Source organism: Papilio polytes, unplaced genomic scaffold, assembly GCF_000836215.1.
Source record: "Papilio polytes unplaced genomic scaffold, Ppol_1.0 DF824169.1, whole genome shotgun sequence".
NCBI lineage: Eukaryota > Metazoa > Arthropoda > Insecta > Lepidoptera > Papilionidae > Papilio > Papilio polytes.
The window spans coordinates 586,472-612,427 of NW_013525035.1; the positions used below are offsets into that span (position 1 = coordinate 586,472).

Genomic DNA, 25,956 nt, shown 5'->3' on the forward strand with positions numbered 1-25,956 from the left:
GCACATCCCTAGATATCCCTTTGTCTGCGCCAGGTGTGCCCGGCTACAGTAGCTAGGCCCGTCTTTACATTTCATATACGTTTTTATACAACATAAATTATAACTAAATTGTAACAGCTGATTCTTTTTGAATGGACTAAAATTTTATTACGATATACAATAAAGTGAATAGTTATGTATATCTTAAACTAGCTTTACCCGTGCGGCTTCATCCGCATGAAATTATAAAAATTTATTTTATCGTTTACATTTGTCAAATTATCAATAGCAAATGTCAAAATGTCAAGAAAAACCTTGACAATCTTGCTTCCTTGATGTTGGCAGCAACTTATGGTCTCTTTCCCACATTAGGCTTTTTATCCAAAATATTTACCCCCTAAGTTAAACGGCGTGAAAATATATACCCTAAAGCGTGAAGTAAGTGTAGGGCTTTTTATCAAAAAAAGAATTATTCAAAAATATACTGTAATTGCTGACATCTTAGGCAACAAAGAAGTGTGTGTTTACGCTTTATTATAATAGTATAGATAGTATCAAAGTACGGTTGTATAAAGTTGGGTTAAATATATTTGAATTTACGAAATCCCATTAGAATCTTATTGTCAAAGTAAAGGAGATGTTTTGTTGACAAGATTCTTGCTTGTACTAAATGTGAATAGTATGTATGTTTTGGTATAAAATTCATTTGTTCATATATTGTTTGAACTTGAATGCAACAAGCAATATAACTGCCTTTTGGTGTGCCTTTGACTGATTTGGTTTGAGACTTCAATTCATAGTTGATGAAATTGTACAATAAGTATTGTTATTTTGTAGTAAGTATTATTTAAGAATGTAATAAAAGTTATTTTTATTGTTGTTCTTTACGACTAGCAAATGGCATAAGTAGTATTATTATGTTAAAAAAACCCAAAGGTTTCCCTTCAAATGTCCGGGAGCCCCAGTACGCGGTAGTCACGCAAATAGCCGAGTGACAGTACTCGAACGGGGGCAGCTACGTACCACGTGATCGCTTACGGTACGCAACCCCCGACTGTTATCTGAAAATCAAAGTACATTGCTGCTTTAGAGGCAGTTTGGGTATCTCAAGAAAGGTGTCAAGCAGCAATGAATGTATATCTATGGCTTCGTTACAATAATAGTGTTCGTACCCCCTCGGGGTAGGTTAAGGGTGCATTGTAGAGAGCGTTCGCGTCACAAGCGTATTTTACAGATCAAAATGGACTATTAGCCCATTGTGGAAGGTGCAACTTCGCATATCCATCCAGGGATATAGGTTGTTTTGCGCGAGGGAGATAAAAATAGGGGCTGTTCGCAGGACGTGGACCGAGGTACCGAGGGGACGGAAGGGCGCGGCGCAGGCGTGCTTCAGTCGCCCGCGCGACCCCGTCGCCGCCGGTCGCGCGCCATGGATGACACGAGGATGCGGGAACGCGCGCCACTCACCGTGATCGTGGCTCCGAGCCACGCATCGCCGCCGCGGCTCTCACCCGACTTGCTACCAGACGGAGACGCCGCGTACCACCCGCTAGCGGCGGTCAACGGCCGCCTCACACCGCCAGGTCTCGAGCCAGCCTCCTACGCCACACTAACGCCGCTTCTACCCTTACCTCCTATCAGTACAGTCTCCGACAAATTTGCATACCACGCCGGTGGCACCTTCACGGTCATCCAGCACCAGCAGTCTTACTCGTCGTTATCTCCAAACGCGTACAATGAACCATTGTCCCCACAATCCGCGTACAGTCGGCGGAGTGTGTCGCCAGGCTCGTACGAGAGGCGGTCACCGACGCCGCCATTACCTAGTCCTGGCCTCGACCTCAACGCCGCGTTATTGGCGAGGGAGGAGCAGGCAGCACAGCAGGTGCAAGTCCACGACACGGAGGAGATCAACACAAAGGAGCTCGCACAGAGGATAAGCGGGGAGTTGAAGCGTTACTCGATTCCACAAGCGATATTCGCACAGAGGGTGCTGTGCCGGTCGCAAGGGACCCTTAGCGACCTGTTAAGAAACCCTAAACCCTGGTCCAAGCTAAAGTCGGGACGAGAGACGTTCAGACGGATGTGGAAGTGGTTACAGGAGCCGGAGTTCCAGCGGATGTCGGCACTGCGGCTAGCAGGTAATTGCATGGCGCTTCTAGCCTTACATGTTTTAGTGTTTTTTGTTATAGACCTGTAGCACATTGCAGCGAAAGAGAAGCGTAAAGCGGAAGATATGCAAACGAAGCGAAAATGAATTCACTTACTATGAATTCTTATTGGAATTCAGTCAGCTATGGTTTTGTCTTTTTCGTGGCAGTGTGCTAAAGGTTAGAATGCTAGAAAGTTATTGAAACTGAAATAAAAATGCTTACTTCTTAACTGTAAGGAATTAAGCGATGTTTAGGTTCTACTAAGAGTGGTTTATTCCAAATTTACTTGTGCATAAATGGTATTACAAAGAAAATTGATAAATACGAACAAAAAGTGTTTCCATTGAAAAAAAAACATGGTTTAGATTTATAAGAAAATGCTACGATATGCAAATTTCTTTTTAAATTTTCAATTATAATATTTTTGTACATAATTATAGACAGTCAGAAGTGAAATTTACTTAAATTGTAATCAAAATGTGTAAAAACATATTGTTATTGCTTTCATTAGTAATTGTTATATGTATAACAATAACAATAAAACAATGCCGATAACATTTTAAATGATCAATCTTTGTCAATAAAAAGCTTTTTAAAATATAATACCGAAGTTCACAAACAATCGGTGACATCAACTATTCCGATACATTCCAGTTTTTATTATTCAATGTCTCTGGAGGTGCTAACTAAAGCTAGACTTCACAGTATCTAGGTCACCTAGGTATTTTGTTTGGTGTGAAACCGCTCCATTTGTACCGATTTTAGATGATGTTTTTTGTGAATAAATGTTGGAAATTCAGTAAATATTGATACGGGGAAATTGTTTTGTTTTTTAAGTACCTTTAGTTTAGACAGGATATATCCAGACCTTGGTTCACTAACAGCAGAAGAATTTATCTAATGATATTAAGTCTTACTTCTTATTAAAATAAATGAAGATTAAAAGACTAAATGTTTATTACAACTCAATAGTCTTCAAACTATTCTATTACTTTAAGGCCTTAATTATTTTTTTTTTCTTAATTCCGCGCGAACGGAGTCATGGTGAACAGCTACTCAAGGGCGGAACCAGCTTTGTCACATAGTCGTGGTCAAGTCAGCAGCTTGACAATATACGAGTATGTAAATATATTTTGTCAAACTCTTGTCCAACCAGCTCAGGGGGGCCATGACCCCCCATGTATCCGCCGTTGCAGCTACTAATCTCATCATCATCATCATCACCAGCTCACTATACGTCCCCACCAAGGGGCTCGGAGCCAACCCTAAAGTAGGGTGATTAGGCCATAGTCAACCACGCTGGCCAAGTACGGGTTGGTTGACTTCACACATATCTTTGAATTTCTTCGCCGATATGTGCAGGCATCACGATGTTTTCCTTCACCGCTACTAATCTGTTTGTATCAAAATGAATTCCTATTCACCTTGATTATGGCATGTAACCGCTTAACCGATTTCGCTTATTTTTTATTGTCTTAGAAGGTTCTTGTAAAAAATAAGCTTAATAAAATTGAAAAAGATAGAACGTAGTCTTAAAGTCTACTTAGTAAGTTTGTTTTTATTTCCGCGCGGACGAAACAGCAAAGGCTAAGTATTAAACGCTGCAATCTATTAATTTTCTACTAAACTGTGACTTGAAAGAAAACAATATACAGGGTGCCCATTTACAAAAGACGCACCCTTGATGCTTTACAATAGATTAATCTACCATGCACCCTTTATATACCGATTTTATATGACCCGGTGTGCATAAGTAAATAAAATTATGATAGCTCAGTGACTTCATTTTATGCCAGTATTGTCCATAAGTCCACGTAGGTTTAACATCTGAACTAACAACGGTAACAGCATCTTAGAGCGCGCACACCTTGGACTAAACTATCGCACAGCTGTTTAGTTGCACTTTGATTCCTATGACCTTGTATGAAGGTATAAAATTCAATGTTTAGTTGTGCAACTAAACAGTTGAATAGGCTGAGAAACAATCGACAATCGCAAAACAGTTGTGCGACGGTGTAATCGTGACTGTATAAAATCGTTATCGACAAAATACATTTGTTTATCATGTACGCGACGTCAGCTGGTATCGATTCCTTGCGATACGCGAGAACGCTCGCTCGATATTAGAACGTCACTACGCTCCCGTCGATATAAGGGTTGTCGCACACTAGTTAATGTGCTAACTATAAAACGTTTTAAAAATTTAATATCTGCATTTTTATTACTGCTTCAGTATTTAGTTTTCAAATTAAATTGATATAAATAACATTAAAAAAAATACTGGACATTATGAAAATAATTACGCAATAATTAAAAAAAAAACCATTATCGTGCTGCAATAAAATTTAAACAAAACCATTCTGTTTTAATTTTGTTCCACATTCCAATGTGTTTAGTTTTGTACAGCGCGTCGCAAATTTGTGTGTACCTTGCCTTATTTAGTTGGTCGATTATCTTAGTGACGTAGTTGTTTTTGAATCGTAGGTCGCAAAATGCAAACATCAATAATTGTGCTTTAACAATATTCGTCTAAGAAGTATGTTACGTGATAGATAAGGCAAAAAATATTACATACTAGCTGTTCCCATGCGACTTCATCCGCATAAAATTATAAAAAAATCATTTCATGGTTCACATTTGTCAATTATCAATTGCAAATGTCAAAATGATGTCAAATCTTGGCAACTTTGCTTCCTTGATGTTGGCAACAACTTATGGTCTCTTTCCCACATTAGTGTTTTTATCCAAAATATTTACCCCTAAGTTTAACGGCGTGAAAATATATATCCTAAAGCGTGACGTAAGTGTAGGGCTTTTTATTAAAATGAGAGTTATTCGAAAATATGATGTGATTGCTGACATCTTAGGCAACAAAGAAGTGTGTGTTTACGCTTTATTATATTAGTATAGAAGTATAGATAGGGTCTGTCCCACTAAATTGTAAATTGTCTGATAACAATACAACGTTTAAAATATGTGATGGAATGGATTTTGTTACATTATTACAGTGACGTCATTTTTAAGCTATCCGAGGCTCTATCAGCCAGTGGTGGCCAAAAATTGTATTTTAAGACGAATATAGGTTTAGTAACCTATGAGAATATTATATCAGTAAATATTCTTGGATGATATATTTAAAACGCAGATGCTAAACAAACCTTCAACAATTAATACAAATTAAGAGATTTCTAATGCACAAAAAATAAAATTCTGCAGTTTCGTCTTTCTAACGATATTAACAAAAAAAGTAATTTAAAAAAACATGATACAAGGTGTAAATTGCAAATGTGTAGGAGCTATCGTAATGTTAAGTAAAAAAACGTAGGTTAGAGGTTCTTGATTTATGAACTAGCTTTTGCCCGCAATTCCGTCCGCGTGGAATTAAATAAAAACAAAAGTGAGTAGTTTATATGTTCTTCCAAACTATTCTCTACATCTATACCAAATTTCATCGAGATCCGTTCAGCTGTTTAGGCTACAAACTCGAACAAACATCCATCTAAACTTTCGCATTTATAATATTAGTAAACTCTACAATTTATTCTGTCTTTTATTTACATAGAAATTAATATTTATTTAGTTAATTTAAGAAATATAAAACAAGGTGTAAATTGCAAATTTGTAGCTATCGTAATATTAACTAAAATACGTAAGTTTGAGGTGAGCTTATGAACTATTGGAATTCCACTTTTAAAAATGTATCCCAACATTCTGTTCCTTACGTAAAACTAGTTCATAGGATGTAATTAGTTTTGCGATACTTTTCACAATTCGTAGGAGTTTACCTCGAGCGTACTTTCTGTTGATGTCGACCTATTTTCTCGTTATTGCCCTAAGTTACAATGTTATACTTTACTTATTTTAAAAACATTGTTATAAAAATGTCTAGTATAACTGTATCTATAACTAGCTGTTCTCCTGCGACTTCAGTGGCATAAAATTCATAAACTTTATTTTATTGTTTACATGTGTCAGATTATCAACAGCAAATGTCAAAATTACATAACGGTGACAAACCTTGGCAATCTTGCTTCCTTGATGTTGGCAGTAACTTATGGTCTCTTTCCCACATTAGGGTTTTTATCCAAAATATTTACCCCCTAAGTTTAATGGTGTGAAAATATATAGCCTAAAGCGTGATGTAAGTGTAGGACTTTTTATTTAAAAAAAAGTATTATTCAAAAATATGCTGTAATTTCTGACATCTTAGGCAACAAAGAAGTGTGTGTTTACGCTTTATTATAATAGTATAGATAAACTGCAATACCTATACATTTAAGATTATTAATTTAAGGTGTTTTTAAAGGGAGTTTAATAATAATATTTTTTATGTAGTTTTCGCTCGCGACTCCATCCGCTTGGGCTTAAAAAAAAACAAAAGTGCGTAGCCTATGTGTTCTTCCAACTATCCTCTACATCTATGCCAAATTTCATCGAGATCCGTTCAGACGTTTAGTCTACAAACTCTAACAAACATCCATCTAAACTGTCGCATTTATATTAGTAAGATTAGTAACATTTAAATTTGCCTTTTTAATCCCTTACATCTTCAGGTATATCGTTAAATACATAAGGTATATGTTTTAAAGTGTTCTACCATACACGTTATGTTTAACTTGTTACCGACAGCGCGGCAGCCAAAAATACAAAACACTTTTTATAAAACAAACATATCTTTATTTAAAACTTATTTACACAAAAATATACAAAACTCAAAACTCTAAACTATGTCGATCACATTCTTGACTTCTTCTTTTATATATTTTCTTTAAAACAACGATTATTGCCTTGGTGGCCAGTATGCAACCTCTTTGGCTGTATACATACTGCTTGTCAGTCAAAGAGGTTGTATTTTGCACTCAACACGTTATGTACCAGACACCACATAATTACCTATTTTATTAGAGTGATTATCGTTTAAAACATGTACCAATTTTGATCGTTTTTGGTATTGAATATTGAAAATTGGTACGGCAATATACAATATATACAGGCAATATACAGACCATTTGAATACCATTGTGTCAAACAATAGGGGAGGTCGACGTGAAGCGTTTTTTTTTTATAACATAAGGTGGCAAATGAGCAAGCGGCCACCTGAATACGCCAAAATGACGAAGTGAGCGCTGCCCATAGACTTCCGCAGATGCGTTGCCTACCATTATACAACGGAGGAGGAGACGCACATAAAGAGGACATTTCCCCTTCCTATGCATCTCATCCACTGTCAAATCCACTTCCCCTTCCCAACCTCTCCTTATAAGAAAAGAGTGGTAAAGAGGAAGGGACTTAAATTAGGCCTCCGGCACCACACTCATCAGACGAAACACGGAATTGCTTCCATTTCACTCCTGTCTTCTGTGTGATCGTGGTATTACACCGGGCGTGCCGGCCCTGCAGTGCTAACATGTTAAAGCGGGCACAACAGTGGTAGCTTTCTTTAACTTTGGACTTTGGCCTGGTGATGATGTCGAGTTAACTATAATTTTAGCAATTTACTTAAGCTTGGTGATATGCAGTAGATACGGATTTTTATTCTCATTTGCAGGTCATTGTGTTGTCACCATTTTCTTAAAGATGTTTGTAGAATAGGTGTTGACTATCTTGTTAAATTCGAATTTAATTAGCTTGATTAAAAATCAGCTTTGCAATGAATACCGTCTACCTTAGTATGTTTAAGAGTGAGGGTTTTTTAATTTTGTATTTCCGATAGAATTATTATTATACAATTATAGACAATAATTTTTAGAAATAGTTCTTGCTACTAGCTCCTAAATTCTTAATCATCATACTAATATTATAAAGAGGAAAGCTTTTTTTGATTGTAATGAAATAACCTAAAAACTATTGGTCCGATTTAATTTTTTTTCTCCATTAGAAAGCTATGTTGTCAGTGAATAACATAGGCTATGTTTTATACTATTTTTTTAATTTGACGCTTACGGAGTAGCGGGCTAAAACTAGTATAATAATAAAATTACTCTCAAGATCCTACAAACAATTTAAAATAACACGACCATGTAACATCATTTAAGATACAAAAATCATACAGGTATTAAAATGGAAAATAAAAACGATAGTAAGTTTCGTCAGCAGGGTAGCGCGGAGCATACCACCCGCACCCCGCTGTGACGTCACCCGCCCTCTTCCCTCCCCCAGGCCTCCGGCGGCCCTCTTATCGATCGACCGTCCCTCCCCGAGCCCCGCAACGCCCGACTATTCTAGCCGCTTTACGTATTTTGATTCTTAAATGTAATTCACATTATATCGTGCTGAATATATTTATTCTGTACCTTTGTTGATATTATAGATTTTTATGTAAGGAACCATTCAAAATATTGATATTAAGTAGGGTTCTGTCTACAAAAGGTGTGGGTAAATTAGATTCTGCAGAATATTCTTTACTAGGTTTCGCCTGCGACAAAAAACAAAAGAGAGCAGCCTATATGTTCTTCTAGATTATCCTCTACATCTATACCAAATTTTAACGAAATCCGTTCAGTCGTTTAGGCTACAAACTCTAACAAACATCAATCCATCCATCGGTACCTTCTAATATTAGTATATCTATGTCTATACGAATATTATAAAGAGGAAAGATTTGATTGTTTGGCATTTTGTATGTATTGAAATAACTCAAAAACTACTGGGCCATTTCAAAAGTTTTTCACCACTAAAAAGCTACATTATAAGTAACATAACCTATGTTTTTTACTATTTTTTTAAATTACAAGGACGAAGTCGCGAGCTACAGCAAGTCTATTATAAAGAATTGTATGAAATTACTCTTAAAATGACTAGAACATAGCACTTGAATTGACAAGTTGGGTAGAAAAATACTTGTTCGCGATGTGTGAAATCAAATATTGCAGTAGTTAGTAGATAGGTGAGATGTTTGTTAGGACAACCACGTGGAAATCCGTTATCTCCACATATATCTTTGAATTGATTAACCGTATCAACTAGTTATTTACAGAAAACTGATGTGTCCTTGTTTTTACAGTTTGGGAATATGCTTTAAATAAATTTATATGCTATGGAAAATCACGATTGTAGTTATAATATACTTAAATGATATTTAGTTTAAATTCATATTTTCCAATCATTCTTTCAAATGTTGGCTATCAAAAATTTTTGTATAGAATACTAGCTTTTCCCTGCGACTTCATCCGCATAAACTTATGAAAATGTTATTTTATTACATGTGTCAAATAATCAATTGCAAATGTCAAAATACCAATTACCTTACTATGGCAATTTTGCTTTGTTGATGTTGGCAGCAACTTATGGTCTCTTTCCCACATTAGGGTCTTTATCCAAAATATTTACCCTCTAAGATTAATGGCGTGAAAATATATAGCATAAAGCGTGACGTAAGTGTAGGGTCTTTTATTATAAAAATAATTATTCAAAAATATACTGTAATTGCTGACATCTTAGGCAACAAAGAAATGTGTGTTTACGCTTTATTATAATAGTATAGTATAGATATACCATTCTTTGAAGGTTATTTAACAGGATAGTCATTTTAAACTGAATTTCCAGATACGCCACAGCAAACGATAAAAGGCGACAATGTAAACAACATGCAGCAGTCATACTGTGCGCCCCGGAATTACCCGGGCGCTCCGCCCCCGCCCCAGGGCTCCGGGATGTACCCCGGGCCTCCGCCCCACTGGGACACGCCGGTATACGAATCGGCCGGGGACATGTCTTGCTTGTGAGTCCTTCCCACATCTTCATTTGGTTCCTTAAGACGCCATCCTCAAATCCTCTCTCCATTCTTTGATTTACGTTTTCTTCTATTGGTTGAGTTTCTTTTGTTTCAGATGATTTACATTCTAGATTCAAATCTTCAATTCGTTCTTTTTTTTAATTCTTCTAGTTGGCTTTCTAGTTTCACAAGTCCTTGTTCCCCTTGGCTGTGTAGCAGTGTACTTGGTTTCTTGTAGGTGTCAATCGAAAGCTTGTCTCAAAGGTAATAAAGAGCTTTTTGTAATTTTATTTTAGTAAAACTTGATATGTTTTCATCAGCCGATTGCTTTGTGACAAGTCCAATATTAGACAATAAGATGGCAACATTTGAGTGGAATACTTTTTTTGTTTTCATAAAATGTGTAACGTAAAAAATAGATTATCTAATAGATGTTTCTTTGAATAGGCAGTATCCTTCCTGTCCAGTGGCAAAGATACTGCCTACGCAATGGAGATTAACTGTTTTAGTCTTGGATAAATGTTTTAGCTGTAGGTAAGTGTTTTAGCTTAAAGAAGCCAAGGTGAATGTTAGACTGCTGTTCTGCCATCCCCTCCCCTTTCCCCCCTCGCCAGGGCTGCCTAGATTTGTTTAAAATATGATTTTTAGGTGCCTGCGAGATTTCAGAACCCTTATTAATGTTGTTTACATTGTCGCCAGGTATGCGTTTGTTATTTTTTCTGATTAGATAAAAGTTTTAGATAATGACAGACTGGATCTAGTAACTTTTTTGATAATTTAAAATCTCTTGTGTTTGTAATCTATTCCGGTTTGTCAATCTTACTAATAAAATTGAGATGAAGCAAACTGCAGTTTGAATTAATATTTGCAGTTAAACTGGATTTTAAGCAGTTTGAAGTTATTATGTGGACATTTGACTACGAATTTCTGTATAGAATTAGTGCAACTTTAGATGTTTCAGGATTTATTTTAACTATGATGTCTCCACGTGTAACAATCACATCAGATTGGTTCCTTCCTCTGTCTTACTGACTTAATTGGTCACTAACGTGTCCTTTTATTGCTCTGTGTGTAGACATATATTGTACACGTGGAATCTATCTGGTTGTTTATTTTTAGCAGCATGATTGTTGTACGTAGAATCTGCAATTAGAGGAATCAGAAAGTAAATTCATTGAGAATTTGTTAAATTTTCTTAATCAGATTTTAAAATTCATATTTCTAAGAGTTTAGCATACATGAAGTGTAGTAGGGCGACATATTATGTTTTTAACTGTACTAATTCTTGTCGTTTCTTTTGTTTCAGCGGCCCAGATTCCTCAGAGAGGCAGTAAGCAATGTTTGAATTATCTTTATATAACGTTTATGTTGCTAAGAAATTTAAACCCAAAGCTCTATGTGCTTTTTATTTTATTTCCTCATGCTGTAGTTCTTGCAACAACCTTGTTGTGTAGTTTTTTTTTTATTTTTTAGTTTTTTTACCTTGTTTTTGTTTATTTTTTACTTCATTTTTAATCTTTTTTTCTATTTTTTTTTATGTACAAGCTTTTTTTTCCACGTTTAATTGAATTTAGGGATTCTTTGAGCTCATGCAGCCGTGGAGTCATTAGCTTTGGCTGCCAAACGCTCTGTGTAGTTTATGTTGCACTTATTTGTGTTAACGAAACTAAATCTAGATAATAAGAAATCAAATTAGCAATGATCGTAAGAATATGAGTAGGAGAAATGACCACCGATTGTAGCGTTTTGCTAATCTATTTTTAATTTAAAAATTAACACATATATTTTACAATAACATGCACCACCTTACTAAATCTTGAGTTAGTATTAAATTCGATTTATTGCACTGAAGGTAACTGTCGAGACGGTAATTTTTATTTTAATAATTGCAGGTTGCAAGCGCAAGGAGGAAATGGCTTCGGATACCATGCCTTCCCCGAAGAAGCCGCGTTTGGTTTTCACAGACCTCCAGCGGCGTACTCTACAAGCTATTTTTAAGGTATTGTCATATTTCTTTAAATATTAAATTCAAGAAAAGGTCAAGTGAAGATCTGTAAACATTAATTAAAATTTTAAGTACGTATAAATCCTTTTTTTAAAACTGTCATTGGCGTTGCTAGGAAGTTGTAAAGGGTACGGTCGCTGGTTGGAAAATGATTCGATCATTCGACTCGGCTTAAGAACTTCTTTGGTGATAAATTATCTAGACTTATAATATCTAATACAAAGACATTTAAGAAATATCTAGACTAGACATAGGGTCCCCTAACATTTCTTTCTTTGTACGGTAATATCCCAATGTCAAAGGACTTGTCTATTTTTTGTATGAGAAGTGATTTTGTGAACTAACAGAACTCGTAACAAGTTTATTAGAAGATAAATAAAACAGAAAAAAAATTGAATTTTAGACACCGCCATTTCTTTTAATTGACACCCAAAGTTATTTAATCCTGGTATAATTTGGTAAAGGAAAACATCGTGATGCAACCTGCACATATCGTCGAAGAAATTCAAAGATATGTGTGAAGTCAACCCGCAGTGCAGCGTGCTTGACTATGGCCTAGGCACCCCTTACTTTAGGGTAGGCTCCGAGCCCCCCGGTGGGGACTTATAGTGAATCGGTGACAATGATCATTGTTTACTTGTGAGAAACACTATTTGTTTGTTTGACTATCGGAGACCAGGTAGCGTTAGTGACATTATGTGAATATTTTTTAAGTAAAATCTCAACTATTTTAACTCATAGAGTTAAAAATGTATATATTTTTTTAAATCTCTTTGATCTAATATGAAAATTTTCTTATATTCCAGGAAACAAAGAGGCCGTCGAAAGAAATGCAAGTAACGATAGCGCGGCAGCTTGGCTTAGAACCGACTACAGTTGGTAACTTCTTCATGAACGCGCGCAGACGGTCTATGGATAAGTGGAGGGATGATGACGCGCCGGCGGAGTTGGACCAGCAGTGCGAGAGTCATGACTTGGACCACGTCCCTAGTCTAGACTCCGCGGACTCCGAGGAGGACCACGACGATGCTGATGACCATCTCTTGTGACGCCGTATCCCACAGCGCCAGCTATTGGTGCTTTGAAGGGTAAACAATGAGTTTGTAATTCCGAATGCTTTTTAGTAGAATGAATATGGTATTTTGATATTGAAAATATTTCAAACATATGTAAAAAAGGATATGCTATATTAATGCAAATGATACGATTAGAAATAAGTTTCCTTTTAGAGTGCGCCTTTGACTAAACTATCGCACGACTGTCAAAATCTCGCTTTGATTCGTATAAGCTTATAGAGGGCACACTACTTGATTTTTATCTGTGCAAACAGTTGTATTGGCTGCGAAACAATCGACAATCGTACTGTTGTGGAATAATTTAGTCAAACAATGATATCTTATACAAAATAGTTTTTTTTCTAATCGCAGTGTTTAAAAAGATTTCCACTAATAAAAAGCATTCGGTGTAAACTCGTGCTGGTGTTACATAGAGTAGGAAGGACAATAGTGCGGTACTCGAATGGCTGGTATTGATCTCTCGATAAACGTTTCTAGTCAAACGTCATCAAATAGATAATTAAGTTTTTCAGTACCTTTACTAATAGAAATATAACCTATAGGAATTTCACATCTAATAGTCGATTTTCATTGTCATTTTATGTTTTTTTTTATAACATAAGGTGGCAAACGAGCATGCGGCCCCCTGAAATCGCCAAAATGGCGAAGCGACCGCTGTCCATAGGCATCTGCAATTGCAGATGCGTTGCCTACCCTTATACGACGGAGGAGGAGACGCACATAAAGAGGATATTTCCCCTTCCTATGCATCTCCTCCACTTCCTCTTCCCAACCTCTCCTTATAAGAAAAGGGTGGTAAAGAGAAAGGGACTTAAATTAGGCCTCCGGCACCACACTCATCAGACGAAACACGGCATTGGTTCCATTTTACGCCTGTCTTCTGTGTGGTCGTGGTATTACACCGGGCGTGCCGGCCCATTCGTGCTAAGATGTTAAAGCGTGCACTACCACTGTTAATATGAAAATGACAACACAATTTACCCTAATAAAAGCAACGTAATCCTTCTTCTGCTCTAGATGAGGTATCTATAGGTTATAGATCTACGATTTTTAGTGTAACATGTATGTTTATTTTAAGAATGTTAAGAAAATCTCTGAATACACCTAAAGGTTACCGTAAATAAGTCCATTTACATTTTATCTTTATTCTATGATTTTTCAAGTCTTAAGCTGCGTTTTATTGTTAGTTTACATGTGTACAAAAACAATCGCCGTAAAATTTACGTCTTCTATATGTAGTAGAGACCAACTTTAATAATTATTAACTAATTTAGGTGTGTTCAGGCTTTTCGAGCTTTCTAGTTTATAGAAGATGCAATAAAATCTCCGATGTTAATTTCTACATATTTATGTAATTTAACATTTGTATGGTAAATAGAAAAAATGCCCGATCAAATCGGACGATTGGTGACGGTTAATTAGTAGAAAATACCGACACAAATGTAGACATTTAATACAAGTAATTTGAGAGACAAAAATTTTATTTAAAAAAAAAATTGCTTGATTTATACAATCAAATAATGTACAAGGTGTTTGAATTTGTACAAATATACAGCTGCGTCAAACTTCACCATCTTTTTTACAAGAAACATGTGAAATTGACGGATGCGTCAAAGTACTCACGTAGTCTGGTAAACTGATAGTGGTTAGTTCTGTCAGATAATAATACCTGCTTTTAAAATGACACAAGAATTGACGAGACAGCAGTAAGGCGTGGGTTTTGTGTCATTATTTTGACGCTATCGCTATAAGAGCACGCGTATATCTTTTTAATGGAGGTGCGCACACTATTCGATTTTTAGTCGAATTGGCTTCGAAACAATCGACAATCGCACAACAGTTATGCGATAGTTTAGTCGAAGATGTGCGTCCGCTTTAAATAGTTTGTAAGACGTCACAAGATGTCACATAAACAGATTACCCAAATTTTCTGACGAAAGTAATCACGTCATCGGTGCCTCTTACCGTATCAGTTTGACATTACATGGGTACATTGACGCGCGTCATGTCAAATGTAAAGTTAGACGCGCGTCGTGTCAAATGGAGAGTTAGACGCGCGTCATGTCAAATGGGGAGTTTGACGCGCGTCATGTCAAATGGGGAGTTTGACGCGCGTCATGTCAAATGGGGAGTTTGACGCAGCTTCTAGTCAAGAGATCTCAGAACATTCCAATGAGTACGGTCAGTACGATAGTCGACAGAAGGTAAATCGTGCGTGATATTACATAAAGTTAATTAGATGTAAAAAATTACTTAAGAAGGCTTCTAATTTAAGCGAGACAATCTAGTCTGAGTTGTGCGTAGAGTGTTAATAAAAATATCAATAAACAGCTTATTTACATAGAACGCGGTTAAGGGAGCGTTTGCAATGATTAAAATAAACTTTTTACATGGGAATTTCGAAGGTTAATTTCACACGTGGGTAGAACAGTTTGACAGAACACTAGACAGTTCAGTTACTGTTCAAAGGCATCACTGGCGCACGTGTTAATCTAGTGGCCCGTAATTTAGGGTAAGCTTTAAGCCTCTTAGTGGGAACGTAAATGGAGGTGATAAATTACTGTCCACGGCGAGTGCTTTATTACTGTACTTTCTACTGCTCCGCTGTACTGTCTACCCTCGTGTGAATACGTAATCTGTAGTCAGTCAATAAGTCTGTTTAAAACCAACTTTATTTTTCTCATTAATAAAATATAAAATACATTCCCTTTTACGTAGATAATATTTATTTAAATAAACCATTATTTTTTAGCAGTATTATAAGTTAGTAAAGATTTTATTTTATTTAATATTTTTATTTAGATAAATTATTTTAGATTAATTTCTTTGTAAGATCTAGTCGTTTTTAAATTATATTTTGTATTTATACTGCAATATGAAATTATTGGCAATATACAATCAACCAAAGGCATTGAAATACTTACCAAAGGTTTTACGTGCAATCATTTATAATACAATAAACTATTGTTGTCCCTTACAAACTATTTGAAAATGACAGAGATAAAATATTGTACTTTGACAGTACATAATAGTACAGCTTTATAAAAAAGCCATTAACAGCACTTTCTAATTTGAGCAAAGGAATTAGTTCAATTGCGTCTGGCATTTTTGGTTAAGCTAAAGAAATCATGTTTTTTTATTTAATTTAAGACGTGGTACAAAAGAATTAAGAAATATCGATTTAAAAGTATTATTAACTGTTTTTGTTATAATCATTTTTGAATTATTTCACTTATGGACGAATACTGGAACGATATTAAAATATGTAACAGCGTCACACTTAAAGCGAGACCTTTAAACTCTCGCATAACTGTTTAGTCACGCTTTGTTTCCTATGGGCTTATATGGAGGTACTACTCTGTTTGTGCAAATGGGCTGCGAAACAATCGACAGTTGTGCGATTTAGACAAAGGCGCCTGCTCTTTGTAATTCCATTAAAAGTTTGACCTGTCAGTAAACGACTTACGAAGCGAAGTGTTAAACATTAGTTTCAGTATTCGGCCGATGTATTATCGAATCATTTATAATTTGACATCTGGAATAATGACGATTAATGGAATATGTATTCAAAAGTATGTTGCATTAAAAAAACAGTTTAAAAGATAACTTTCTCGTTATATTTGTCGATTAAAATACATTGTTTTTAAATCTGTGATTGTAACTTGATAAAAATTAAATAAAAAAAAAATCTTCAAAGAATTGAATACATTTTCTTTTCCGCGCTAATATCATCAAAGTTGTATGGTTTGCAAAAAAAATATATTGCGCACAAAATGATGAAAATACACTAAATTTTGTATTTGTCCATTATAACGGGAAACATATGTCTATAAATCACAATTATATGAATTACTCAAACTTTGTATGTAACGCAGTTTATGTTAGATATGAGATATTTTTGTGCATGTATTGTGCGCTTTTCTTTCTGACTGTACATAGTACTTGATATGTATGTAAGAATAAATGTAAATTTTCTAAAGAGATACAAGTTCTTTTATTTTTTAAATTATACCTATATCATCATTATCAACTTGCCCTTGTTGCCTTGAGGGTCGGCACAGTATATGCTTCATACATCTCTATCAGCCGTCATATCTGAATCCACTTCCTTCTTAAGCATATCCTCTGTCACACAATCCATCCATACTTTGTTCATTCTTCCTCTACTTCTGAAGCCATCCACGTTCTTTCTTAACACTTTCTTTATATACCAATGTAATAAAGCGTACACACACAACTTTGTGGCGTAGGATGTCAGCAATTACAGCATATTTTTGAATAATTCTTTCTTTAAAGAAGCCCTACACTTACGACATCCTTAAGGCTATATATTTTCACACTATTAAACTTGGGGGAAAATAATTCGGAAAAAACCTTCATGTGGGAAAGAGACCATAAACTAAGAGCCAACATTAAGGAAGCAAGGTTGTTATGGTAACGGTAATTTTGACAATTTTGAATTTTTCATAATGCGGCTGAAGTCGCAAGGGAACAGCTATCTGAAATAAGTAAGAAACTGATTCGATTTTCCTTCCCGTTTCTTTAATTCAATTCTCCTGTCCATCGTTTCCTTATTATAAATGAGGAGACAATTTGGCCTTCAGCACACACATCAGACAAAACACTTAACTTCCAATTTGATGGTTGTCTTGTGGTACACCGGGCGATATATACAGGGGTCTAGCACGAAAATTTGCGAGAAAGTATTCGTACGAAATTTTGATGTCGTTTATATGTCCCTATTAAAGTACAGTACAGTACAAGCCCCGAAAAATACGACGTCAAATATACAAAAATTTACGTTATTATTATTTTTGTTAAAAATAAATAGTAAATGTTTTTTTTAAATCCGGAAACATTTGAATCGTGTATTTATAGTTTGTGTACATTAAATTCGTTTCTATTTTATGTTCTAATTTTAAAATTTATTCTACCGCAGTATTTTAACGAAACAAATGAAGCTATCAAAATAAGCCTTCCCTATTTGAAATTCAAAACTATTCTGAATTTACATAATGCGGGATTAGACGAGTGTAATGTACACTCGGTATTGTCTATTTAATCCGTATAGATAAGTTCTAAGGTAATAAAAACTTAACTTGAAATTTTGTAGCCTAAACTACTGAAAATATTAATTATTTACGGCTTACTCACGTATACTTTTCTTTTTCCGGTGACGGCACCGACCAGTTTCAGACCCTGCGGGGGGAAAAGAAAAGTATACGTGAGTAAGCCGTAAATAATTAATTATAAAATGTCTCACGAAAGTTTAAATAATAGTGAAAAGATATCGATGAAATATGGCATAGATGTAGAGGATAGTCTGGAACAGAAGGGCAACCGATTTTTTTTAATTCTATGCGGAATTTGATAACAAAATTGAAACCTTTGTAATGTAGGCTGTAGATATTCATTTATTTCATTGTTTCATGTTCAATAATGCATCATTACGGTGTTCATCCGAAAAGTTAAAGTTATAACAATAGATGGCGCTTTTTTATATTTTAAGAAAAAATGGAATAGAAGGCCTTTAAAATGTTTTCAATTTTACAAAAGTAACACTTATATTGAAATTAAAGTAAATTATATAATAACAAACACTTAATCGAGAAATTTTAAATGTGAAAAATGTGCCTTGGAATTATTATTATACATTTTTAGAGACTAAATCTACACTTAGGCTGGTCCTTAGTGAAGAGAAGCTTTTACAGTGCGACTGTTAGTAATGTCTAGACATAACAATATAGCTTTTTGTCGTTTTTTCCTCTTGAAATCGTTTAAACATCTTGAACGATGAGTGAACTGCAAGATTCTATTCCGTTCATTCACATTGTATTCACTGACCTATTTAAATCTATACTAATATTATAAAGAGGAAAGATTTGTATTTTGTATGTATTTTTCACGTAAAAACAACTGGTCCGATTTCAAAAATTCTTTCACCATTATTTTACTTTACCTGTGAGTAACATAGGCTATATTTTTATTATCTTTAATTTCACGCGAGCGAAGTCGAGAGCAACAGCTAGTGTATAAGTAAGGTTCTGTGAAAACTAGACCTTGCTGTCTCTTATCCCCTAACACTTCTGGCAGTGAAATGGAAATCAGCCAAATTGCCTTTTAAAGCCAAATCCACACTTATATGATCATAAAATATTGACGTGAGTTTTGTAATCCATTTATTAGCCTAATTTTCCGTAATAAAGTATGGTAATTGGTTATTTAACATTGGTAAAGCCCGCTTTAACATCGCACGAATAGGTCGGCTCGCCACGACCACACAGAAAACAGGCGTGGAGTGGAAGCAATTCCGCGATTCTTCTGATGAGTGTGGTGCCGGAGGCCTAATTTTAGTCCCTTTCCTTTTCCTACCTTTTTTAAGAGGAAAGGATGGAAAAGAAAAGTGGATTTGACGGTGGTGGAGACATATAGAAAGGGGAAATGTCCTCTTTATGTGCGTCTTCTTCTCCGTCAAATAAGCAGTCGCTTTCCATTTCGGTGGATTAAGTTAGACCATTAGTGTTGATTTTTCATTCGACAAACAATCGAGCAAGGGGTCACAGGAATTTGCATTTGCACAGGCATTGCCTAACTTTAGTTAATAGATGGTAGAATGAATCCATTTCTTCAACCTATGATACAACTATCCCTCCGTCCTTGCCTACGCTTAGGATTGGTAGGGTAAGAACAAAATTTAGCCTACTTTGAAATCCGTTAATTTTAGTGACGAATGAATTGAAGATTCGTTTAAATGCGTGTGACTCATTTTTGTTTGTTTATGTTAAAGATTTCAGTATCGTAATTTGGCAAGAGCACGATATGGGTCGTTCTGGGGAATCTGTTTCGGAAGTATTAAGGAAAAACCTTGGAACGAGTTTGTAATCGATCGTGGGAATAAATGGGCCAATGTCAAGGTTTTCTTTTAAAGGAAGGGAGAAGTGAAGCTTGTTTTATGAAATACTTTAAAATTATAGTTTACTTTGTCTGATATCAATAAAAAATAAAAAATTCTTTATTGATCTAAAACGGTTTAGTACAGTCAGTGGGACTCTGTCTCCTGAGCTAGTAATAACTGTGTTTCAGGAGGCAGCGTCTTCTTTTAAAGATTGTCTTGCGGAATTTAAAATATGCGGATATAAAAGAAAAATAGCGTAGAGATTGAAAATTTAATAGTTATTTAATATGTTGCTCTTTTAAAACAAATTACAAACATTATAACAGTGGTAGAGCCCGCTTTACCATCTTTGCATTGCAGGGCCGGCTCGCCCGGTGTAATACCACGACCACACAGAAAATAGGCGTGAAGTGAAAACAATTCCGCGTTTCGTCTGATGAGTATGGTGAAGGAGGCCTAATTTTAGTCCCTTTTCCTTTCCACCCTTTTTTAAGAGGAAAAGATGGAAAGATGGATTTGACGGTGGAGGAGACGCATATGAAAGAGAAATGTCCTCTTTATGTGCGTCTCTTCTTCCGTCAATTAAGAGTAGGTAACGCATCTGCAATTGCGGATGTTTATGGGCAGCGGTCGCTTCACATTTCGGTGGATTCAGGTAGCCGCTTACTCGTTTGCCACCTTATATTATTAAAAAAAATCTTAATCTGTAAAATACAAGAACTTTCATGAATCTATATTCTTAAGTAGTAGAAAGTCTCAGCTGTTAATACAGTTTTTTTTTATTTTCTTTAATAAAGTAGTTTTAAAAATGTAATATACCCGAACTTTGAGCCTAATTTATCCTACTTTTTATCCTCAGAAATATATAAATTACATTTCAAGTACTATTATTATGTATTAAAATTGTTCTTAACAGCTCTTGTAACTTCGACGTAATGTTTTTTTTAAATCCCACTCCAAGTCCGCTAAGTCTTCGACCAACTTCGTGAAAACTTTGACATTGTTAAATAGTTAAGAAATTGAGTTCCGAAGTTTGTAGGCAGCCTTATTTTATAATAAGGTCAAATTAGTTTCTTTTAAATTTTAAAAAATAGCTTACGCTTGCGACTCCGTCTGCGTGGAATTAAAAAAAAAAATGAGTAGCCTATGTGTTCTTCCAAACTAATCTACGTCTATGCCAAATTTCATCGAGATCCGCTCAGCCGTTTAGACTACAAACTCTAACATCCATCTAAACTTTCGCATTTATAATATTAGTTAATAACTTTCGTCTGCAACTCCGTCAGCGTGATATTAAACAAAAATGAGTAGCCTATGTGTTCTTCCAGACTATCCTCTACAGCTATGCCAAATTTCATCGGGATACGTCCGGCAGTTTAGACTACAAACTGTAACAAAGTCTTTCCATCCATCCATCCATCTAAACTTTCGTAATATTAGTAAGATGATTTGATACAATTTTACACAAGCAGGTGTTTTTGTGGGTGTACTTATATATGATGCTAGGTAGATTTAAAAAAGTGTTTAACTCAATTCTTTCCTAAGCTATTATAGGATAGAACTAGACAGGTTTCTTAATTCCTTTTTAATACCGTAATTTCTTTTATAAAATAAATAAGATTTTAAATAAAAACAATGAATGCATACATTACAGACTCTCAAAATATAGTGTGTCTAAATAATTTAGATTAGTTTGACAATTCATTTCAAATTTAGTAGGGATGGGATGTGTAAAATCAGTCATGAATCGTGTCGATTTTCGATTTTTATTCTTATACAAGTTGGAATCGACAGATTCATAGTTATAACTTATGAAATAATAAAAACACTGTTTTCTCAAATTAATAATGACCATAACAAATAATGAGAGTAAATAAATGTTTATTACTACTACAGCCGTACGTAATTGAATTGGATTTCGCTAGTATTTCTGTCATCACTAAATTCTCTACACTATAACCAATACTAGAATTGTATTTTAAATTAGTTAATAAGAAAACAATAGTTTTAGTTGAGTTCGATAATTATTTAAACCAAATATCGATAGTTCAAAATTGTTCGCTGTGTGTTTATTTCGTCACTACGATACCTGTCTATTAAGTATGGCATTTGCCTTCATACAAATTGAATTCGATACTTCATATGCATCATTTATCAAACTAGTCTATCTTATTTAGACAAACTATAGCAGTAGTTTTCGTATAAAAATATTTTTTTTATATATAGTCACGACTTTTGGCAAGCACCGGGCCACTGATCAAATAAGGTATCCGTGAGAAAGTATTTTTGAGAGTGTTTTACTAAGGATTAACTAGGTCAAAGCCAAGGTTGTGTATAAAACAAAGACATGAATAGAGTAGCTACTAAGTACATACGCTTAGTTTTGACAACTGGACAGTTGAATTTTTTTATATTATAAAGTGGCAACGAGCAAGCGGCGACCTGAAACCACCGAAATAACGACACGACTACTACCCATAGATATCCGCAATGGCAGATGCGTTGCTTACCCTTAATTGACGGAAGAGACGCACATAAAGACGATATTTCTAATGTATCCTCCGCCATTAAATCCGCTTTTCTTTCCCATACTTACCTCTTAAGATAAGGGTGGAAAGGGACTAAGTTTAGGATTTCCTTTAGGGAACTGTGCGTGTGTAGGACCACTTTAACCCCACTAACAGTTGTAGTGCCCGCTTTAACATCTTAGCACTGCAGGGCCGGCTCGCCCGGTGTAATACCACGACTACACAGAAGAAAGGCGTGAAATGGAAGCAATTCCGTGTTTCTTCTGATGAGTGTGGTACCGGAGGCCTAATTTAAGTCCATTCCTCTTTACCATCCTTTTATTATAAGGTAAGGTTGGGAAGAGGAAGAGGATTTGACGGTGGAGAAGATGCATAGGAAGGGGAAATATCCTCTTTATGTGCGTCTCCTCCTCCGTCGTACAAGGGTGGGCAACGTATCTGCAATTGCGGATGTATAGACATCCCATAGGGGCAGCGGTCGTTTCGCCATTTTGGCGGTGTCAGGTGGCCGCTTGCTCGTTTGCCACCTTATGTTATAAAAAAAAAACTATTCAATTGACAGTTAACATTTTTCCTACATTCCCATAACAGTTCGAACTTGATGTCTCAACCAGGCTCTATATATTGAAAATACATATAATATCGTTAATGACAACCAACCTACAGGAAATATTAAGCCATGATAACCGATAGTGTTTTGTTTAAAAAACAATTAAGCTCACGTCTGTTTTAACAATTCGAATGTTTAGGACAATTAAAAGGAAAGAAGCTAATTTTTGACCGACTTCCCAAAAAAAGGAGGTACTCAATTCGTCTGTATGTTTTTTTTATATGAGTTACGGCATAACTCCGCCGCTAGTGGACCGATTTTGATAAATCTACTTTTATTCGAAAGGTAATGCTTGCAGGTGGGTCCCATTTTTTTGATTTATTTTTTGTATGTAAAATATTGTAAATTAATATAAGGGCAATGGCTGTAGTTATTGGAAATGGTATCTTTATCAATTCCAATAAAGTTCATTTTAGAATAGTCTGAGTATGTTTAAAATCGGCAGGTAAGCACGCTCTAGATAAATCTATATCTAAAATCGATGCAAAATTTAATCCACAAACAATTCGGTATCAAAACGAGTAATCGATTTAAAAAGATCTTGTACCGGTTGGCGTGTTTAGCCATAAACGGGCCCCTAAGCCCCGTTCAAGCCTTTTCACTTCCTTGAGACAAAAGCCTTTAAAAGTCTTTAGAACGGTGCAAAAAAATTACAAAAGGTCACCGTAGCTGAAGGTGTGCGAGAGAGATGGCACATTAGGAAATGTTACCTGTTAGAGGGAGATTGGTAGTTGAAAATCAATTTATTAGACTGTGACGTCACAGAGCACGCATGCGCAACACTGTTTCCCGGCCGGGGTTGCTAGTGAACGGAAAATTATTCCCGTTGAGGAAATAAAATGTTTTATTTGAATCTGAATATTGTTTGTTCAAATTTTCAGATTTTATGTGAACAAAGATTAAGATAGTTTCATTCATTGTAAATAAGTTATTCTATCGTATACATATTATCTCAACTTGTATTTATGTAGTCAAGAAATGATTGCATCGATATCGACTCAAAGTCGTAGAACAATATTGCTTGTCTTTACTTACAGATATTTTGTATTACATTTTTTCTTTGCGTGTTCACATCAAATAGCCAATGATAAATATAGCGCACATTATTTTACACGACAAATAGACAAACAGATGTTATGATCGGTATATTTAAACGCTGCACGTGGCAACACTGCCACATCTGGGCGGGCGGCCCGAAATAGCGGCGGGCGAAGGGTGAGGAGAGCGCGGGGGACGCACACCGCTCGCTCAGTACAGCGGCGCCGCTGCCGCCACACAGCGCCATGGCGTCGGTCGCCGCCTGGCTCCCGTTCGCCCGCGCCGCCGCCATCGGCTGGGTGCCCATCGCCACGCACCCGCTGCCGCCACCGCCCGTGCCCAAGGACCGCCGCCGCGCAGAGGATGAAAAACTCCTTATCAATGTCTCCGGCCGCCGTTTCGAGACCTGGCGGAACACCCTCGAGAAGTACCCCGACTCCCTCCTCGGCTCCTCCGAGAGAGAGTTCTTCTATGATGAGGACAGCAGGGAATACTTCTTCGATAGAGATCCTGATATATTCAGACACATTCTTAACTACTACAGAACCGGTAAACTGCATTATCCTAAACACGAGTGCTTGACAGGGTACGATGAGGAGCTGGCGTTCTTTGGTATATTACCCGACGTGATCGGTGACTGCTGCTACGAGGACTACAGGGATAGGAAAAGGGAAAATGCCGAAAGGCTCATGGACGATAAGTTGAGCGAGGCTGGTGATCAGAGCCTGCCTCAGCTAACAGATTTAAGACAGAAAATGTGGAGGGCGTTTGAGAATCCGCACACTTCCACTGCCGCTTTAGTATTCTACTATGTGACGGGTTTCTTTATCGCCGTCTCGGTGATGGCCAACGTCGTGGAGACAGTGCCCTGCGGCCATAGGCCGGGGCGCGCCGGCACTTTGCCTTGCGGTGAGCGATACAAGATTGTATTCTTTTGTTTGGACACGGCGTGCGTTATGATTTTCACGGCGGAATATCTGCTGCGGCTGTTTGCGGCGCCGGATCGCTGCAAGTTCGTGCGTTCCGTGATGTCAATCATTGACGTGGTGGCCATCCTGCCGTATTACATCGGCTTGGGTATCACTGATAACGACGACGTGTCCGGCGCGTTCGTCACTCTGAGAGTGTTCCGAGTATTCCGTATCTTCAAGTTCTCGCGGCACTCGCAAGGTCTCAGGATCCTGGGTTACACGCTCAAGTCATGCGCCAGCGAGCTGGGCTTCTTGGTCTTCTCGCTTGCTATGGCTATCATCATCTTCGCGACGGTCATGTTCTACGCTGAGAAGAATGAACAGGATACAAACTTCACGTCCATTCCTGCCGCCTTCTGGTACACCATCGTCACAATGACTACTCTTGGGTAAGTTCTTAACCCATATTACTTTTCTTTCTGATGTAATCTTAACTTGTTCTATGTTCATCGATAGAATATTTTCGCAGACGAATCTACGATGAGTTATTTCCTCTTACACGGTACTATAAAACTTGTTCATTAAACAAATCAATACATAACACAGTATGTAATAAGTCGATAATGAACGCGGCGCGGAGCTGACACCTGTCGCGACCATTAAGAATTGACGCGGGAACGTGTTATAGCATCAAAGATTTCCCTCCACAAATGGTTTATGCTTTGAAATATTGACGTTGCAACAGCGTTTTTAATTTCTCTTTCATTCGCTGAGAGCGGCCGCTCGTAAAGCAATTTTGTTTGCGTACTTTTATTTTGTAAGGGAGATTTGAAATGGTACTAATGTGTTCGCGTTTTGCCTGCGGGTATAAAATGTTTTACCCGAATCACCTTCGTAAAGCATTGGCCACTAAAAGCGCATTTATTAGTTTTTGTAAAACATTTCAGTTTTAATGAAAACTTTTTAATAAAAAAACAAAACCGACTTCCAAACAAAATACACGAAAAACAAAACAAAACAAAATACACCAAAAACAAAATATTCTCA

At 36.3% G+C, this 25,956-nt stretch overlaps 2 protein-coding genes across 2 annotated transcripts in view; both read left to right on the plus strand.

Moving 5' to 3' along the window:
* The first annotated feature begins 1,394 nt into the window (after window positions 1–1,394).
* LOC106111332 (hepatocyte nuclear factor 6) lies at window positions 1,395–13,568 on the plus strand. Its single transcript, XM_013293360.1, has 4 exons — window positions 1,395–2,120; window positions 11,153–11,176; window positions 11,739–11,845; window positions 12,658–13,568. The coding sequence occupies exons 1-4, from the start codon at window positions 1,409–1,411 to the stop codon at window positions 12,898–12,900; spliced, it is 1,086 nt and encodes a 361-aa protein (XP_013148814.1). The 5' UTR covers window positions 1,395–1,408; the 3' UTR covers window positions 12,901–13,568.
* Window positions 13,569–24,243: 10,675 nt separating this feature from the next.
* LOC106111323 (potassium voltage-gated channel protein Shal) overlaps window positions 24,244–25,956 on the plus strand; it is a 51,560-nt gene continuing 49,847 nt past the window's right edge. The window contains exon 1 of the mRNA XM_013293350.1: window positions 24,244–25,358. Coding sequence (XP_013148804.1) covers window positions 24,244–25,358 — 1,115 coding nt within the window. The remainder of the gene's footprint in view (window positions 25,359–25,956) is intronic.